This window comes from Nerophis lumbriciformis, linkage group LG31 (genome assembly GCF_033978685.3).
Source record: "Nerophis lumbriciformis linkage group LG31, RoL_Nlum_v2.1, whole genome shotgun sequence".
NCBI lineage: Eukaryota > Metazoa > Chordata > Actinopteri > Syngnathiformes > Syngnathidae > Nerophis > Nerophis lumbriciformis.
In genome coordinates this window covers 30,581,351-30,597,260 of record NC_084578.2, presented here as the reverse complement: position 1 = coordinate 30,597,260, position 15,910 = coordinate 30,581,351, and the positions used below count along the sequence as shown (strand labels likewise).

The 15,910-nt window shown below is 39.3% G+C and overlaps 1 protein-coding gene across 1 annotated transcript in view; it reads right to left on the bottom strand.

Annotated features, from left to right (window-relative positions):
• hibch (3-hydroxyisobutyryl-CoA hydrolase) overlaps positions 1–15,910 on the bottom strand; it is a 46,396-nt gene that overhangs the window by 17,441 nt on the left and 13,045 nt on the right. The window contains exons 8-11 of the mRNA XM_061926206.2: positions 8,160–8,305; positions 6,620–6,706; positions 6,470–6,528; positions 6,277–6,358 (exon numbers count right to left, since the gene is read on the bottom strand). Coding sequence (XP_061782190.1) covers positions 6,277–6,358; positions 6,470–6,528; positions 6,620–6,706; positions 8,160–8,305 — 374 coding nt within the window. The remainder of the gene's footprint in view (positions 1–6,276; positions 6,359–6,469; positions 6,529–6,619; positions 6,707–8,159; positions 8,306–15,910) is intronic.

Sequence of the window (15,910 nt, the reverse complement as noted above, 5' to 3'; positions counted from 1 at the left end):
AATCCGGGGTGTGGAGGGGGGCGCCGGATGTAAGTGTCAAAAAGACAGCCAAAAGAGTTTGATATGAGAATAAATCTAAAGTTAAAATATAGGGTAGAAATGCACCCATTTGCAGGAAATGTAGTCTTGATTTTCATAATTTTCTTTCAATGCTTGCATCCATCCATCCATTTTCTACCGCTTATTCCCTTTGGGGTCGCGGGGGGCACTGGAGCCTATCTCAGCTACAATCGGGCGGAAGGCGGGGTACACCCTGGACAAGTCGCCACCTCATCGCAGGGCCAACACAGATAGACAGACAACATTCACACTCACATCCACACACTAGGGCCAATTTAGTGTTGCCAATCAACTTATCCCCAGGTGCATGTCTTTGGAGGTGGGAGGAAGCCGGAGTACCCGGAGGGAACCCACGCAGTCACGGGGAGGACATGCAAACTCCACACAGAAAGATCCCGAGCCCGGGATTGAACCCAAGACTACTCAGGACCTTCGTATTGTGAGGCAGATGCACTAACCCCTCTGCCACCGTGAAGCCCTCAATGCTTGCATGTCTACATTAAAACATTCTTCTTCATACTGCATTAATATATGCTACTTTTAAACTTTCATGCAGAGAAGGAAATCACAACTAAAAAAAATCACTAATTTTTTCATACGGTGTTGATCTGGAAATGTTTGCCTCTGCATTTTGATAGTGTGGGCGTGTGGCACCGAATGGAGATAAGCGTCTTGACAGACGTTACAATATTTGAACAATGATGACGAAAACTGTTTTCTCTGTCGTGTCCGTGTGTCGAAAATTGTTATGCGCTTATTTTTTTATTTGATTTTGTGCGTGGCATGTAATTGCTATGCGCAGAGGACACTTGAGCAGTGCGCAATTGCACAAGCGCGCACCTTAGAGAGAACGTTGGTCACACGGCTGCGCTAGCATCACAGCTAACGTTAGCCATGCTGCTACCTCTCTGCTGGGAGAGGACGTATACGTATGTGACGTATGACGTGACAGTATGTGACGTGTGTAAGAAGGTGCGCTTGCTGTCTGTGAGAGGGAGACACAGAAAAGAGTGAGAAGAGCCTGTCGTGTAATGCCAGCAGCTAAAAGCAACTGCGTGAGAATCCACAGACCTGTGGATGTGTTGAAGGTGTGCTGGAAAATGCGGAACGGAAATTAGGGAGCAGCAGAAAAGTGGAATGTATTATTTAAATCGGTGCCTTGGAAAACACGGAGCGGAGTTTTTTTTTAACTGGATCTGAATCGGCATTTTCCCATGCCTTGCCGATACGCATTTTTTGGCAAATATTGGCGGCCGATCCGATCCAAATATCGGATCGGGACATCCCTAATGTGGACACGTTTGTTACTGGGTACTTACTGGATGCTTCTGCCTTGGAGACTTTGTATCTGTAAGTTATTTGCAACTGCAATTATTTTATTTGTGTTTAGTTTGACAAATTTGTTTCAGACGACAATATTGTTCAAATATTACGTATGCCTAGCTTGTGTGCTATTGAATGCTGTTGTGTAGCTGCTAGCTCCCAGTAGCCTATTTACCTTTTGTAACTGACTTGTCTAAAATAAAAGATCAACCTTGTGTGCTTTTTGGAGGACACTGAGATGTTAACTGTCTGTCCAATAGGCAGCACAGTGAAACAGGGGTTAGTGCCTGTGCCACACAATAAGAAGGTCCTGGGTTCGATCCCCAGGCTCGGGGTCTTTCTGTGTGGAGTTTGCATGTTCTCCCCGTGACTGCGTGGGTTCCCTCTGCATACTCCGGATTCCTCCCACCTCCAAAGACATGCACTTGAGGATAGGTTGATTGGCAACACTTAATTGGCCCTAGTGTCTGATTGTGAATGTTGTCTGTCTATCTGTGTTGGCCCTGCGATGAGGTGGCGACTTGTTTAGGGTGTAATCCGCCCTCCAGCCCGAATGCAGCTGGGATAGGCTCCAGCATCCCTGAAAGTGACAAGCGGTAGAAAATGGATGGATGGATGGCTGTCCAGCTTTGCACCAGTCCACTTGTATCAGATCTTACATTTGAGATTTTAGATGCACACCCATATAAACCAATTTTGAATCGATATTTGATATCAATATGGAATCGGGACACCCCTAGCGAGAGTTACATAATTCATTAAAATGAGTGTAATATCTAAGAATATGTATTAAAAAAAAAAAAGGCACCTGGGCCGCGTTGTGGAGACTCCTGGTTTACAGTGTTCCTGTTTTAAAATGTGCAAATGCAACAGTAAGAGTTTAAAGAGTGTGTATTTACACTGAGACAAGTTTTAGGTATATTAGATTGAGTTTTTTCAACCTTGACATGTTTCAACTGTGGCCAGTACGGTTTTAGAGTGGTTAGTGCTCGTGCCTCACAGCGAGAAGGTCCTGAGTACGACTCCCGGGCTGGGCGTCTTTCTGTGTGGAGTTCGCATGTTCGCCCCGTGGGTTCTCTCTGGTAATTGTGACCCCAAGATGCAGGAGACAGGAGGACCATGTGCAGGTAAGACATTTAAGTATTTTTATAACAGCAACACTTGTAACATAAGAATTAGCTTACAGAGTCAATCCTCCAGCCCCGACTGGAGGGCGAGGTAGGCATGTATAGAAAGAAGCCTGATTGGCAACCTGGAACAGGTGTGCTCAGGTTGCCAATCAGGCACAGACCTGGTAAACAGCTCTCCTGGAGCCAGACAGGAAGGGAAACGTAAATAAGAGAGCCAGGAAATAGACACAGAAACTAAGGAAACAAAAGAACATGTGACCACAGCTTTCTGGCTGTCCTGGGGTCTCATGTAACAAGCTTGCTTAGGCACAAAATCCTGGCGCACGCCGTCTTTTAACGGCAAAGATGAGATGCACGTAGCTGAAATGTATCCATTTAATTTTCACATTAGGCTGTAATCTGGCTCCTGTGAGCAAGATACTGTATAAACACATTTTGTTATAAGTTATACAAATGATATTTATATTGGGGGTAATCAGTGACCTGCCTCTTCTAAAGTTTACGTATCATTGTAGAGACTATCTTTTCAAACGAGGTGAAGCACCAATTTTCCCGAGTCAGTTTTTCCCACGCCCACATATCCTCTTCTTCACCTTCTTCCTGACAGGACCAATTATTTTTTATAATTTCAGTCTGTGTTCAGTTCTCAGAGACACGGCAAAAACTTGAAACGTAAGAAAGAAGCACCTCCTACTGACTTGTGATTGGTCTGACCGTGTGGAGCTCAAGCACATGGCTACTTTCAATAGGATAGGGAGCGTGGTCCGGGCGTGCCAAGCGACACGACATCTCGGACCAATGTCAAATAGACGGCGATGTAAAAAAGAAATGTGCTTGGCTTTTGCATGCACACACTTTAATACATCTTAACTTTTACTAGCATACATAGTTTTCTGGATTTGAACGTATGTCTGTGGTTAGTAGGAATGCCACGCAACTGTTGTGGATGAGGACCCTGGACTCTGTGGACAGGCTTGTCCACACACTTGGCTAGAAAGCGCTGACTCTTTTTTTTGGTAGTAAATGTCAGGTCATGGTTTTTAAATCATCTTGTTCTGTATCTTACTAGCATTGTATTTTGCTTATTTGTACTTAGGTTTAAAAAATACATCTGATCATATATAGTCTTTTTTTTTTACATGGAATCAATGTATTTTTTTAAATCTTATCTTATCTTTCAGATTTGCTCTTACCCTATTAGCCTTTCCGGGCCCTGAGATCCTCCAGCACTCATCTACTAATTATTCCATAAGTCAGGACACAAAGTCACGGGATGGCATCTTTCCACCATTATGGCCCCCGTCTATGGAACAGTTTCCCAGAGGACATCAGGGCTGCGGAGAACGTTCATGTTTTTAAGAGCAGGCTTAAGCCCCACCTTTTTAATTTGGCTTTTACGTGTCATTTGTGTTTTACTTTTTAATACAATTAGTTATGCAAGCTTTTATTTAGTTCTATTTATTTATTTCAAGGGATAATCGGTAGAAAATGGATGGATGGATGATTTACTGTACATTCATTTTATTTTTTTCTATTAATCTTCATATGTCTTGCTTGTATTTTATTTTTTATCTCTTCTCATGGTTCTTACTATTTTACAAGTTGTATTATTTTTATTTTCCAACGTTCCTCAGATGAGCCATCTGCCTCAGGGGTTATCGACCGTGCTTGTGGGGTCGCTTTTGTGTCAGCGTCCTGGTGGCCATGGTCTGATGACCTCCTGGTGTAGATGGCTCCTGTGATAGTGTTTACTCACATGTCTCCTCTGTATTTAGCCATGCAACCATTTGTCCGTATAGTTGCAAATGTGTGTATGTTGTGTGTGTGTGTGTGTGTTTGTGTTTGGTATCTGTGTCTGTGCATATGTATGTGATAATGGGGGATATGAGTCAACGGGGTATTGTTTTTAACTCTGTAAAGCACTTTGCGTTGCATTTCTTTTATGTATGAAAAGCGCTTTATAAATTAAGTTTGATTGATTGAATGTAAAAATGTACAATACCACTTGTCATCAGCCTGAATAAATTACTCAGAACTTTGCAGTGCAATGGAAATGCAAAAATGCACCAGTATTTAATCTGCACCCACAAAATTTTAAAAGAAATAAATATTTTAGTATTTTGGCTGATGTCAACATTTTGGCTTTTTCTCATTGTGTTTCTTGCTGTTTTCCCAAATTTTGCTGGTGTTTTTTTTTGTTTTTGTATTTTGTAATGTGCCGAGGGCCAATGACAAACGAGTCACGGGCCACAGATGGCCCTGCTGTAGAAGCTAAATGTTTATGGCCACTACAGGCCTGTTAACATAGTATATTTGTCCATCCTTTGGTTACATACGGGACGCAAGTCACATGGTTGTCTTACGTCGGCGCTGGACGTAGTAAAATCAGCTGTTCACGTGGCGGACCTTTCCTGTGTGATAAATGGGGAAGTCCTTCTTTGCTGCCGCCTTGTTTTATTATACAGTATATGACTGCCTTTACACAAGTCAATGTTTAGTTTTGTATTCACAACACATCAACACAAAAACCTGTAGCTTGGAGCAATGTTCACAGATTTTAGTATTTGGCTTGTTAGCTTCCCGTTGCAGGCAAGCGATGATGGTTATGGTTGAGGGAAGAGATGTTTGGCGTTGGATGCTAGAAAATGTTCGATGCATTACAACAATCAGCATTAATGCATTGTTGCAGCTCCATGATTTTTAAACACGTCACGCAATGTGCGTTTGCGAGACAAACCCAGAGCACCTTCAGTGAGAAAACTCATCCAAAAGATGGCACCATAGCACAAACAATAATACACTTTTTCAGTGTCTCTGTCGGTGTTATATAAAAAAATATCTGTTGAATACAAAACATTATGGCCGTTCATAATCATTTTTTAATAATTCGCAGTGTTCAAACCGTGGGAAAAAAGTAGCAACTTATAATCAGAAAAATATAGTAATTAAAAGCGGCATAACATTTATTTTTTTAAATTTAAGTCTGTAGCAACAGAAAAAGATCAAATTATATTAAAACGGTCAAACTAAGACCACATCCTTGTGGTCTACATAACATGTAATGGTGGTGCTTTGGTCAAAATTTTGGTTTTACACATCATCTTTAAGCCGCTGTCTTTTCAGAATGCGCCGTTTCATGGGCGGTCTTAATTATGAGCCGAATCTCTCCTTCAAGCAGAGCCCCCTTCAACTGCGTCTACAGTCTTTTAGCCATGTTGTTGTTTTAGCACTTCCATATGGAGTCTACTGACAGATAAAAGTTATTAGAAATGGCAACAGCATAAAAGAGAGAGAGAGAGAGAGAGAGAGAGTATGCCCCCACAATACGAGGATCGAGAAAAAAACGGAATTTATTGAATGCAACTTTGGTTACAATTGAATAAAAATGGTGGGCTCGAGCACCTCTACCATACTGTATATGTAGATATTCACTGACGTAACTGAGGCAAAATACGTCACTAAAGTCTCAAATTCCAAAGGGATCATTTGGAAAGAGCCAAAAGTGTTTTATAAATATCTCTGGCACGCCTCAATGTTTTGGACTTATGGGGATCCCAAATACAAAACAACAGGTGACAACAGGTAAGTAAAGTTGGTTTTGCATAATATGACCCCTTTAAATTCAGATTTACACTGTACCAGAGTGATGGACGGTGTGTTACTGCTGTTTTTTGACCAGTGTATCAAGCTTGCAATAAATGATGTATAATTGATCTAAAAGAACAGTGATACAATAAAGACACATGAAAATAATATACACTACCTCAATTTGTTTCTTGGCAAAGTCTGAAGAATCTGCCTTCAGGTTCTGCATGATGCCCTCCACACTGTCAGAGGTAAACAGTCTGTGGGGATGTAAAAGACAGCATTATTATGTTTTTTATATTATTGTAACTAACAATTATCACTATAATAGTGCCTGTTTAGAACAACTGCAGGCAGAATTCCAACATTACCTGTTAATGTCAGACATGTGGTTCTCCAGGACAAACGGTTTCTCAGAATCAAGGCTGCTCTGAAAGTCAAAAAAAGGACCAAATAGTTAACGCTGATGTCAAGAAATATATGTAAATTTAAACCATGCATGTCTGATAGACGTTCCTAACCTCATTCTGTAAGGAGTCTAGCACTCTGGAAATATTCTCAACTGTGGGTGACTTTAAGTCCATCAGCTCCTTCTCTAGGTGGGATATCTAATAAAAGGAGACATGAATGCAATATAGCAATAGTAGTAACAGAAAAAGACAGAGATGCTGCACATTTCCTTATAGCTACAGTGGTACCTCATCCTAGTGTGTCCCAAATTGCAAGTAAGTAAGTTACAAGTTTTAGTTTTTTTCCCAACACTGCCCTCAAACCGCCACAAGGGAGAAAGCGAGTGCAAAAGCGACCGCAAAAAGAAGCGGACGACACCCTCCTAATCAGAGAAACAAACCCGTCAAGGAAGCACGACCACAGCATCGTTAGGTTGCATTAAACAAAGCAGGAGCCAGCCTCAGCATTATGCAGCCAAAGATGTCAAGCGACTGACATTTATCCATGAAAATATGAATAAGCGGTCTGTTGACTCTATAAACTGGATGATCGAGTAAAACACAGACATACACATCACTTGTTGTCAACTATGACCTCTGGTCCATCACTCACAGACGTCCGACATTAACAATTTCTATTGTTACACAATAGAGAAGCAGCCCAAAAGAGACAATGCATTAGATAAAATGTTGCAACATTACATTATTTCTATGGCTGTCTAAGTTAAACTTATGCAATTAATCACAAAACATTATCGCAATAATCATGGATAAACGTAAATTAATTGAACAATTTATTTTGACCGCACATGCTCCTTTATCTTAACCGCGGATGGTTACCTGGTGAGTTTACTAAGGAAATTACACTTTAAAAGTTAAACATTAAAAAATCATGTATGACATTCTGACATTAAAATTGCATTTGTGTGAAAATATTGAGGTCGTTTTAAAAGTTAATTTAAAACCATACAGACAAGTAACTTACTGTGATTAATCAAAATGCAAAAGCATAGGTAGTCTGATTACACATTTTTATAATTTGACAGCATTACTAAGTTCATACTGTAGTCGTTTGTACGGCATTGTATTGAATTGTTTTGAAAACAATATTTCTGAACTTAGTTTGTTTTTCTTTTTAGAAGGCATGTTGTATGTTAAAATGGGGGGTGTTTTGGGATTAAATTCATTTGAATTAATTTAAAAAACAGCGCTCAGTGTTGTGAGGTTGAGGTTTAAGTGTATATGTAGTCCTAACCAGGGCCATGAAAAAATTCTCCCCAGCAGCACACATGCAGAATACTGTTTACTTCAAGGTCTTACATCATGTAATTCTATATAAAAATTGTTCCAAGAATAACACAACCAAAGAGTGTTCAGGTTGTTTTTGCCTCTCATCAAAGCAGCCTTCCTCGGTTCATGTCTAAAGACAAGATAAATCAGCATTTGTCCTCAGTCTTTGAGCATGAACTGTTGAAGGCTGCTCAGATGAGAGGCAAAACGTCTTTTAAGACAACCTGAGCAGTCCAATTGCGATTCAGTCAATGCCCTGAGAATACAATCATTTGGATGAACGAGAATATTCACAGGCAAGACCAAATACATTTAAAGTTACCTTCTTGGACTCCACAAAGTGAGTGGAGATACCAGCGCTGTGCACATCACGACCTTTGAGACGGAAGCCAGTCATAGCTAGAAAGAGTCCCAACTTTCCCTGGAGCCTCGGGAGGAAATAACCACCTCCTACATCTGGAAAAAGACCTGTCAGTGAAGAAGAAGAGTTGAGAAGCCACAACACATGAATTAACCACACACTGTGACATTAGAATATTTGGCACGGACAACTGACCTGGATTCAATACAAGATGCAAAACAACATTTCTCAGCTTTGATTGACAGTAAAAACATTATGACTGACGGGTCGTCTAGATTTGAAGTGGGAAACTATCGATTATTAGATGTATCACAATTGGGACGTGAACAATTCTAAATCAATGGAAAAGCGTCCAAATATGATTTTATTATGTTAAATAAAGTAACAATGTTCTAGAATACAGAACTAGTGCCAAAACACAAGCAGCAAAAACACAGACAGAAGGAGAGGATAATAAGCCATGCTAACCTCTAAGCTAGCTTGAATGTGAAGTAATGAAACAACAAAAGAATAAGTGCTTTGTACACTTCAACAGAAGTTTAACTGAAACCACAAACTAACCAGCAAATAATAGGAAATGAGCAAGTAATGTATCTACTATCCACACAGAGCAACAACACTGTAATGTGTAAGCCAGGACCGGGGGTGCCGGACTTCTCCCTTCACTATTATTCTTATTTCATAATTCATATATTCCGCAGAACCCGTGTCCTATACAGTAGACATTTGATTTTGGTGTAATTATTTTGCCAGACTTACAGGAGCACTCTGCTATTTTAGGGGCTTTTTTGCAAAACAACTAGTCGAAGATCATCTCTATACCAGCACTGTTTTTAGTAATCTGCATCAAATATGTGAGTCTAAAAATTTTTGTTGAACTGAAGTCGACCCAAAAGGAAACATGGAGGAAAAATTACCAGTATCCATCCATCCATAACCAAATAAATTTAAAAAAATGACTACAGACTGCATCTGAAGTAAACAAGCTACAGCAAAACCTTAGTTAAATAAATCACATTACAAAAAACATTTGCAAAGGGTAAAGTGCCTGGGAATTCTGTGGTTTAAGAAGGCTCAGAAATGAAACCAACAAGGATGCCTGCTCAGTACGTAGGTATGTCACTTAGGCCGCGACAGAGCTCACATATGCAGTCTTCTATAAATACAGTTGATCTGTGCTGTGATCCTGAACCTTATCAGCAGTAGAAAATGAATGCATGATTACAGTATTAGCGACGTAATGATTTGTCGACATAGTCGACAAAAATCGATAACAAAATTTGTCGCCCACAAATTCATTTGCCGATAATAGTTAGTGACGTCATCGCTGCTGTTTTTTCAGGCCAGTATTCTGTCAATAAGTATTAACCATTAATGTCTACTACCCAATGCTATTGAGCATGCGCAGGCATGCGCACAACCCTAAATATTTAAAATATTTGCCTCAAACAAAATAAGAATTGAAACATCTGCCTCATATGCCTCGTGTACAAGTAAGTAGTAATCTTAAAATATTAATTTCATTATATCTTCTGAACAGCAAGCATGTAGACAACTACAGCCTGAGAAAGTTAACATTGTATATCAACAGACAGTTAAGAGAGTTATCTTGTTCGTTACCACAAAAAGACATTTTAGCCAAAGTTCGCCAGCTAAACTTTGTCGATATATATGCCAAGTGTGCAGGTTTCTAGATTTAAAACATCAGTTGGATGATGATTATTTTATTGGTGTTTTTGAATTTACAATTATTTTATTATTATCTACTGTATATCATATTTGCAGTCTAAAAAAAAACTGTGGTGTAATTGATGACTTTGACAATGAATGGAATTAAAGTAAGATATTTATAATTGTAGCAGCCTAATTAGAAGCACAAATCATAAATAAATATTTTTTAATGAAGTGGTAGTCACCTTTATTTTTAGATAGCGTAAGCCTGAAGTATCTTAAGCTGATTTTAAAAGCAAATTGCTAAATTAGAGCCACTGAATAGGTGTACATTTCATATTCCAAATAGTCGGCTAATAACAAGGTTGGTCCCAGATATTAGACACATGCAATCCTAAAATCAAAACGACCACCAAGGCACTTCCACAAGAATGACTTAGCTTGTTTTGATGTTTCAGTTATTCCTTTTTAAATACATTTACAAAAATATGAAAATATATTTTTCATCATTAAGAGGTACTATTTTTCTATACACCAGTAACATAACTTTTTTTGAGAATCTTTTGTCAAAAATATAAACAACTCTTAACTTGGTATCAATTGGTGACAAAGAACATCTAGAAACAAGTTCATTAATATAATCGGTTATCTGGTTTATCTTAAACATGTAACCAATAAGTAAAAAAAAAAAAAATCTAGAAAAATATCCACCGTCCATAGACAAAACTACCTTAAAAAAGTTTTTAGCAAAATGAAAATGTCAGTGTTTAGGAACTCTTTCATCACAATCCACAGCTGTAATCTATGGAATTAAATCTGTGTTTTCACAAATGTTCCCATTTGAATTCAGTATTTGGCAGGAAGAAAAGCTTTAAGGGTCACAGTTGATGTGGCACGAGGCTCTGTGAATGGCAGCGAGCAGGATTAGATGAGCTGACCTGATTCACGTCTGAAAACGTATTAAGTGTGGCAGATTATGGCAGGATGGGTAAATCTGTTGAGGTTGTCACAGAGATATTAACACTTTGGGAAAGCAGCAAACAGTATGACGGGTCATTTTAAGGTTATACAGCACAGCGGGGAAACAAATGGCAACCAACATTTTGGACCTGATTCAATGCACTGAAAGAGAATATTGCCTTCATTTTCAGGATGCACATTATTATCGACGGCCAATAATTATTGACTGATAATGCCAATTATGACGTCACATCGATAATGAAAAATAAACCGATAAAAATAACGGCTTATCATTTTCGTGTTTGTCGTTGATCTTGTGCTGCCGCCTGGCTCATCAACACCCCCCCCCAATGGTAGGGTTGCATATTTGTGAAGTCATGATACCGCGTGCGCGCTCTTTTGTTTACAGAGAAACGCATCATGGAACAGCAGCCACTGGTGTCAGCTTTCTTTACCATGTACATTTCAGTCGTACTTTGCAAAACGTGTTATACAGAAAATTTAACCAAAAAAGTTTAAGACAGGCCTCAACACAATAAACTCTGATAAAAGTCACCTTAAAATTCACTTAGGTGAAGATTTATGATTTACAAAGCTGCCTGTACTGCTAAGCCAAAACCTAGCGTTAATAGCGGCGATTGCAGAAAATGTAAAGCCACATGACTGATGATGAAGTGTTTGATAAGAGGCACTAAGAAAAGAACCGTATGATGAAAGCACTTGACAGCAAAATTAGTAATGTTCAACTTCATGGAATATCAAGAGGCACAGGTAATTGTTAACTTTTCTGATTTCTAAGTGGAAAAAAATGCACTTTAATATTTGAATCCTAAATTCTTAATGTTTTACAATTGAATGTAGATTTTCTAAGGGGCAGGCACTTATTGCACTATTTTATTATTTTATTACTGTGACTAAGCTAAGGACTTAGAATGAAAAGTTAAATGAAGCATACGCTTTATGACTATATTGATTTACTGTTACTGGCAGACCAGACATTCTCCTGCAACCGCATCTCATCATGTTGAGCTATAGTATTTACAACTAAGTGACTTATTAAATACAACCTTTGGGGGCAAAGAGCATGCATGTTGTAGCAATGCTCTCAGTAAATTCATCACAAAATATTAAAACTGAAGAAAAGTGACATAAACTGGTAATACTGGTTACATCAGTGATTCTCTTACGAGAGAATACAGAACTTAGTTCAAATTGACAACAAGTCACAGCTACATTTAAATACAAAGTGACAGGAGTCTAAATTATTCCAAACCATTAACAATTATATGTAGGCAGTCAGAAAACCATAGGAATCCAGGTCATTGATACCATGTGAAGACAGGTAATTGCCCATTTGTCAGCATTAATTGTTACAGATTTATAGCTAATCTTCTCTGAACAGTAGGCCATCTGCCTTTGAATCATTAAGCTTAGGAGCGAACTATGACTTCAGTGGGAGTCGATCACATTACACACCTAAACGTGCTCAGCATCCTATTCAAAGGTTGTGTTTGGAAAATAGACGTATGAGTGCTGCCAGCGTTTGAAAGGTTTGGAGGGTTGGGGATCAGCAAGTCGGTTCTCAGACCATACGTCGTGACACACGCCACTGATGCCTTTGGAGATTTTTTCAACTTTAGATCCATATGCTTCAATCTATGTTGATACAGGTTTCTCAAGACGAGTATAAAAATAAGAAAAAAATTAACATTTATAATATTGTTATCAAATTCATTGTAGTCCCATTTATTTACTTTTATAAAAAGTTAAAAAACATTTGTGGTCTTGCCTATTATTTGTATCTGAATTACATGTGCCTGTCTTTCGCAAAGAACAATAAATATTTGGTTGTACAAATATGATTGCCTTCTGTTTTGTCTTAAAGTTTAATTTAATATATAATCTTCAATCTTGGCAGCCACATTCATTCAATGATTAAAAAGAGCATTAAAATATACTGTATTTTTGGCATTTGACTTGCTACTAAAAACAAAATCCTTGCTTCAGCTCTGAAAAAGCACCTATTGGCTCATGTACGCGCCCCTCCTTATGGTGACTCAGTACCACAGCGCCTTTCAGTATATTTGTTAGTCCGATTTTGCAAGAATAATGAAGTCACACTTACATTAAATACATTACAGAGGTTGTAGATTCTAGCGTGTAGAAAGTCATGGTGTAGAAAGGTTTCTGCAAACGTAATTTTGACACATCCATGCGTGCGAGAGCCGGCATTAGCATAGATATCAACAATGTAGCAGAGATGGACTGAGAACACAATGGAAGCAAAACCAACAAAACCGAAAGAGGAATTGGTTTCAAAACGAGTGAAGAGGAACTCCTTTGTTTGGATTTGAAAAGTCAGAAACTGACCAAACAGCAAAACATGCCGCCAACAAGTCGTTGTTAGCGACTTGAACACGTCTATTCACTTTTTGACACGACATAAGGAACAGTACAGAGACAATGTTAAAATGCGCCAACTTATTGACGACAACTTTCAAAACTGAATAAGAATGTCGGGCTGGCGCAAAACTCTTCAGGTAAACCTCTACCATACATGGAGATATCCGTTGACGTAACTAAGGCAAAATATGCCACTAAAATATTAAATTCCAAACAACTCGTTTGGGAAGAGGCAAAACGTGTTTTATTAATATCTGTGCCATGCCTCTATGGTTTGAATAAAAAATTCCTTTGGAGTTATGAAGATCTCAAATACACAAAAACAAGTGCCAACAGGTGAAAAGAAAAATTGTTTGTTTTGCATAATATGACCCCTTAGGTAAAAATGGTTGTAATGATACAGAAATTACATTTATAACACAGTTTATGGAAAAATGAAGTTTTATGAAGTGAATTATATTTACATAGTGCTTTTCTTAAGCGACTCAAAGCGCTTTACATAGTGAAACTCATTATGTACATCTTTAAGCTACATTTAAACCTGTGTGGGTGGCACTGGGAGCAGGTGGTTAAAGTGTCTTGCCCAAGGACACAAAAGGCTTACTGAAATGATTTTTTTAATTTTTATTTAAACGGGGATAGCAGATCCATTCTATGTGTCATACTTGATCATTTCGCGATATTGCCATATTTTTGCTGAAAGGATTTAGTATAGAACAACGACGATAAAGTTCGCAACTTTTGGTCGCTGATAAAAAAAGGCCTTGCCTGTACCGGAAGTAGCGTGACGTCACAAGTTGAAAGTCTCCTCACATTTCCCCATTGTTTACACCAGCAACGCGAGCGATTGGGACCGAGAAAGCGACGATTTACCCCATTAATTTGAGCCAGGATGAAAGATTCGTGGATGAGGAACGTGAGAGTGAAGTATTAGAGTGCAGTGCAGGACGTATCTTTTTTCTCTCGTAACTTAGGTACAAGGGCTCATTGGATTCCACACTCTCTCCTTTTTCTATTGTGGATCACGGATTTGTATTTTAAACCACCTCGGATACTATATCCTCTTGAAAATGAGAGTCGAGAACGCGAAATGGACATTCACAGTGACTTTTATCTCCACGACAATACATCGGTGAAGCACTTTAGCTACGGAGCTAACGTGATAGCATCGGGCTTAACTGCAGATAGAAACAAAAGAAATAAACCCCTGACAGGAAGGATAGACAGAAAATCAACAATACTATTAAACCATGGACCTGTAACTACACGGTTAATGCTTTCCAGCCTGGCGAAGCTTAACAATGCTGTTGCTAACGACGCCATTGAATCTAACTTAGCTACGGACCTCGACAGAGCTATGATAAAAAAATTAGCTCTCCACCTACGCCAACCCTCATCTGCTAATCAACACCGAAGCTCACCTGCGTTCCAGCGATCGACGAAGGACTTCACCCGATCATCCATGCGGTCCGCGGCTAGCGTCGGATAGCGCGTCTGCTATCCAAGTCAAAGTCGTCCTGGTTGTGTTGCTGTAGCCAGACGCTAATACACCGATCGCATCTACAGCTTTCTTCTTTGCAGTCTCCATTGTTCATTAAACAAATTGCAAAAGATTCACCAACACAGATGTCCAGAATACTGTGGAATTTTGCGATGAAAACTGAGCTTTTTGTATTAGATACAATGGTGTCCCAATACTTCCGTTTCAACCATCGACGTCACGCGCATACGTCATCATACCTAGACGTTTTCAACCGGAAGTTTCGCAGGAAATTTAAAATTGCACTTTATAAGTTAACCCGGCCGTATTGGCATGTGTTGCAATGTTAAGATTTCATCATTCATATATAAACTATCAGACTGCGTGGTCAGTAGTAGCGGGTTTCAGTAGGCCTTTAAGGCAGTGACAAGAATGACGGAAGCGGGGATCATACCTGGAAACTTCAAGTTGCTGCACCGCTCATGATATTATTTTCTTTATTTGTTTTCATTATGACGACTGAGGCTCCACATGTACCTGGGCCAGAGTCTCTTTCTCTGTAGTTGAATAGCTCAGTTGATGATTTTAGAACTTTGCAAAAAGGTTGGACACTGAATGGCGTACACCAGCATCATTGCTCTGCAAAAGCCAGGAGCTAAGTCTTTAGCCTATAGAGGGAACTTAGCTCTCAGCAGAGTACCAGCCTCAACATGAGAAACGTCTGCATTATTCAAAGTTATTGTAATTATTGATAGACCCAAAGAGTTTTCGAGGAGAGCCATAAGGAGGAGAGGGAACTTTTGTTGGAGAACAATACATGTAGGCTAAAGATCTGGGAAACAAATGACTCAGAGAGCATCATCTTTAGCAATCCGAAAAGCATAATGAAGATGATGTGTTTAAACCTGCAGCTGACCACTGGACCCTTCTAACTCTCCTTATTTGGTCTCACTGGGGTGGACTTCGAAGGTGTCATCTTTTGAAGAGGACTTTGGTGTTTTCTGGCCGGGGTAGCGGCTTGATTTGAAGGCAACTGCTGTCCTTCCTCTAATGATACCTCAAGCTTACATTACTCCCACTACAGCTTTCCCCCACACATGTATTATTTCTTTGTGGCAGCCTGCCCCGCGTGAATTTGTACCGCCATAAAGAGATTTGCCGCTACCCGTTACGAATGATCAATGTTTATGCACATTTG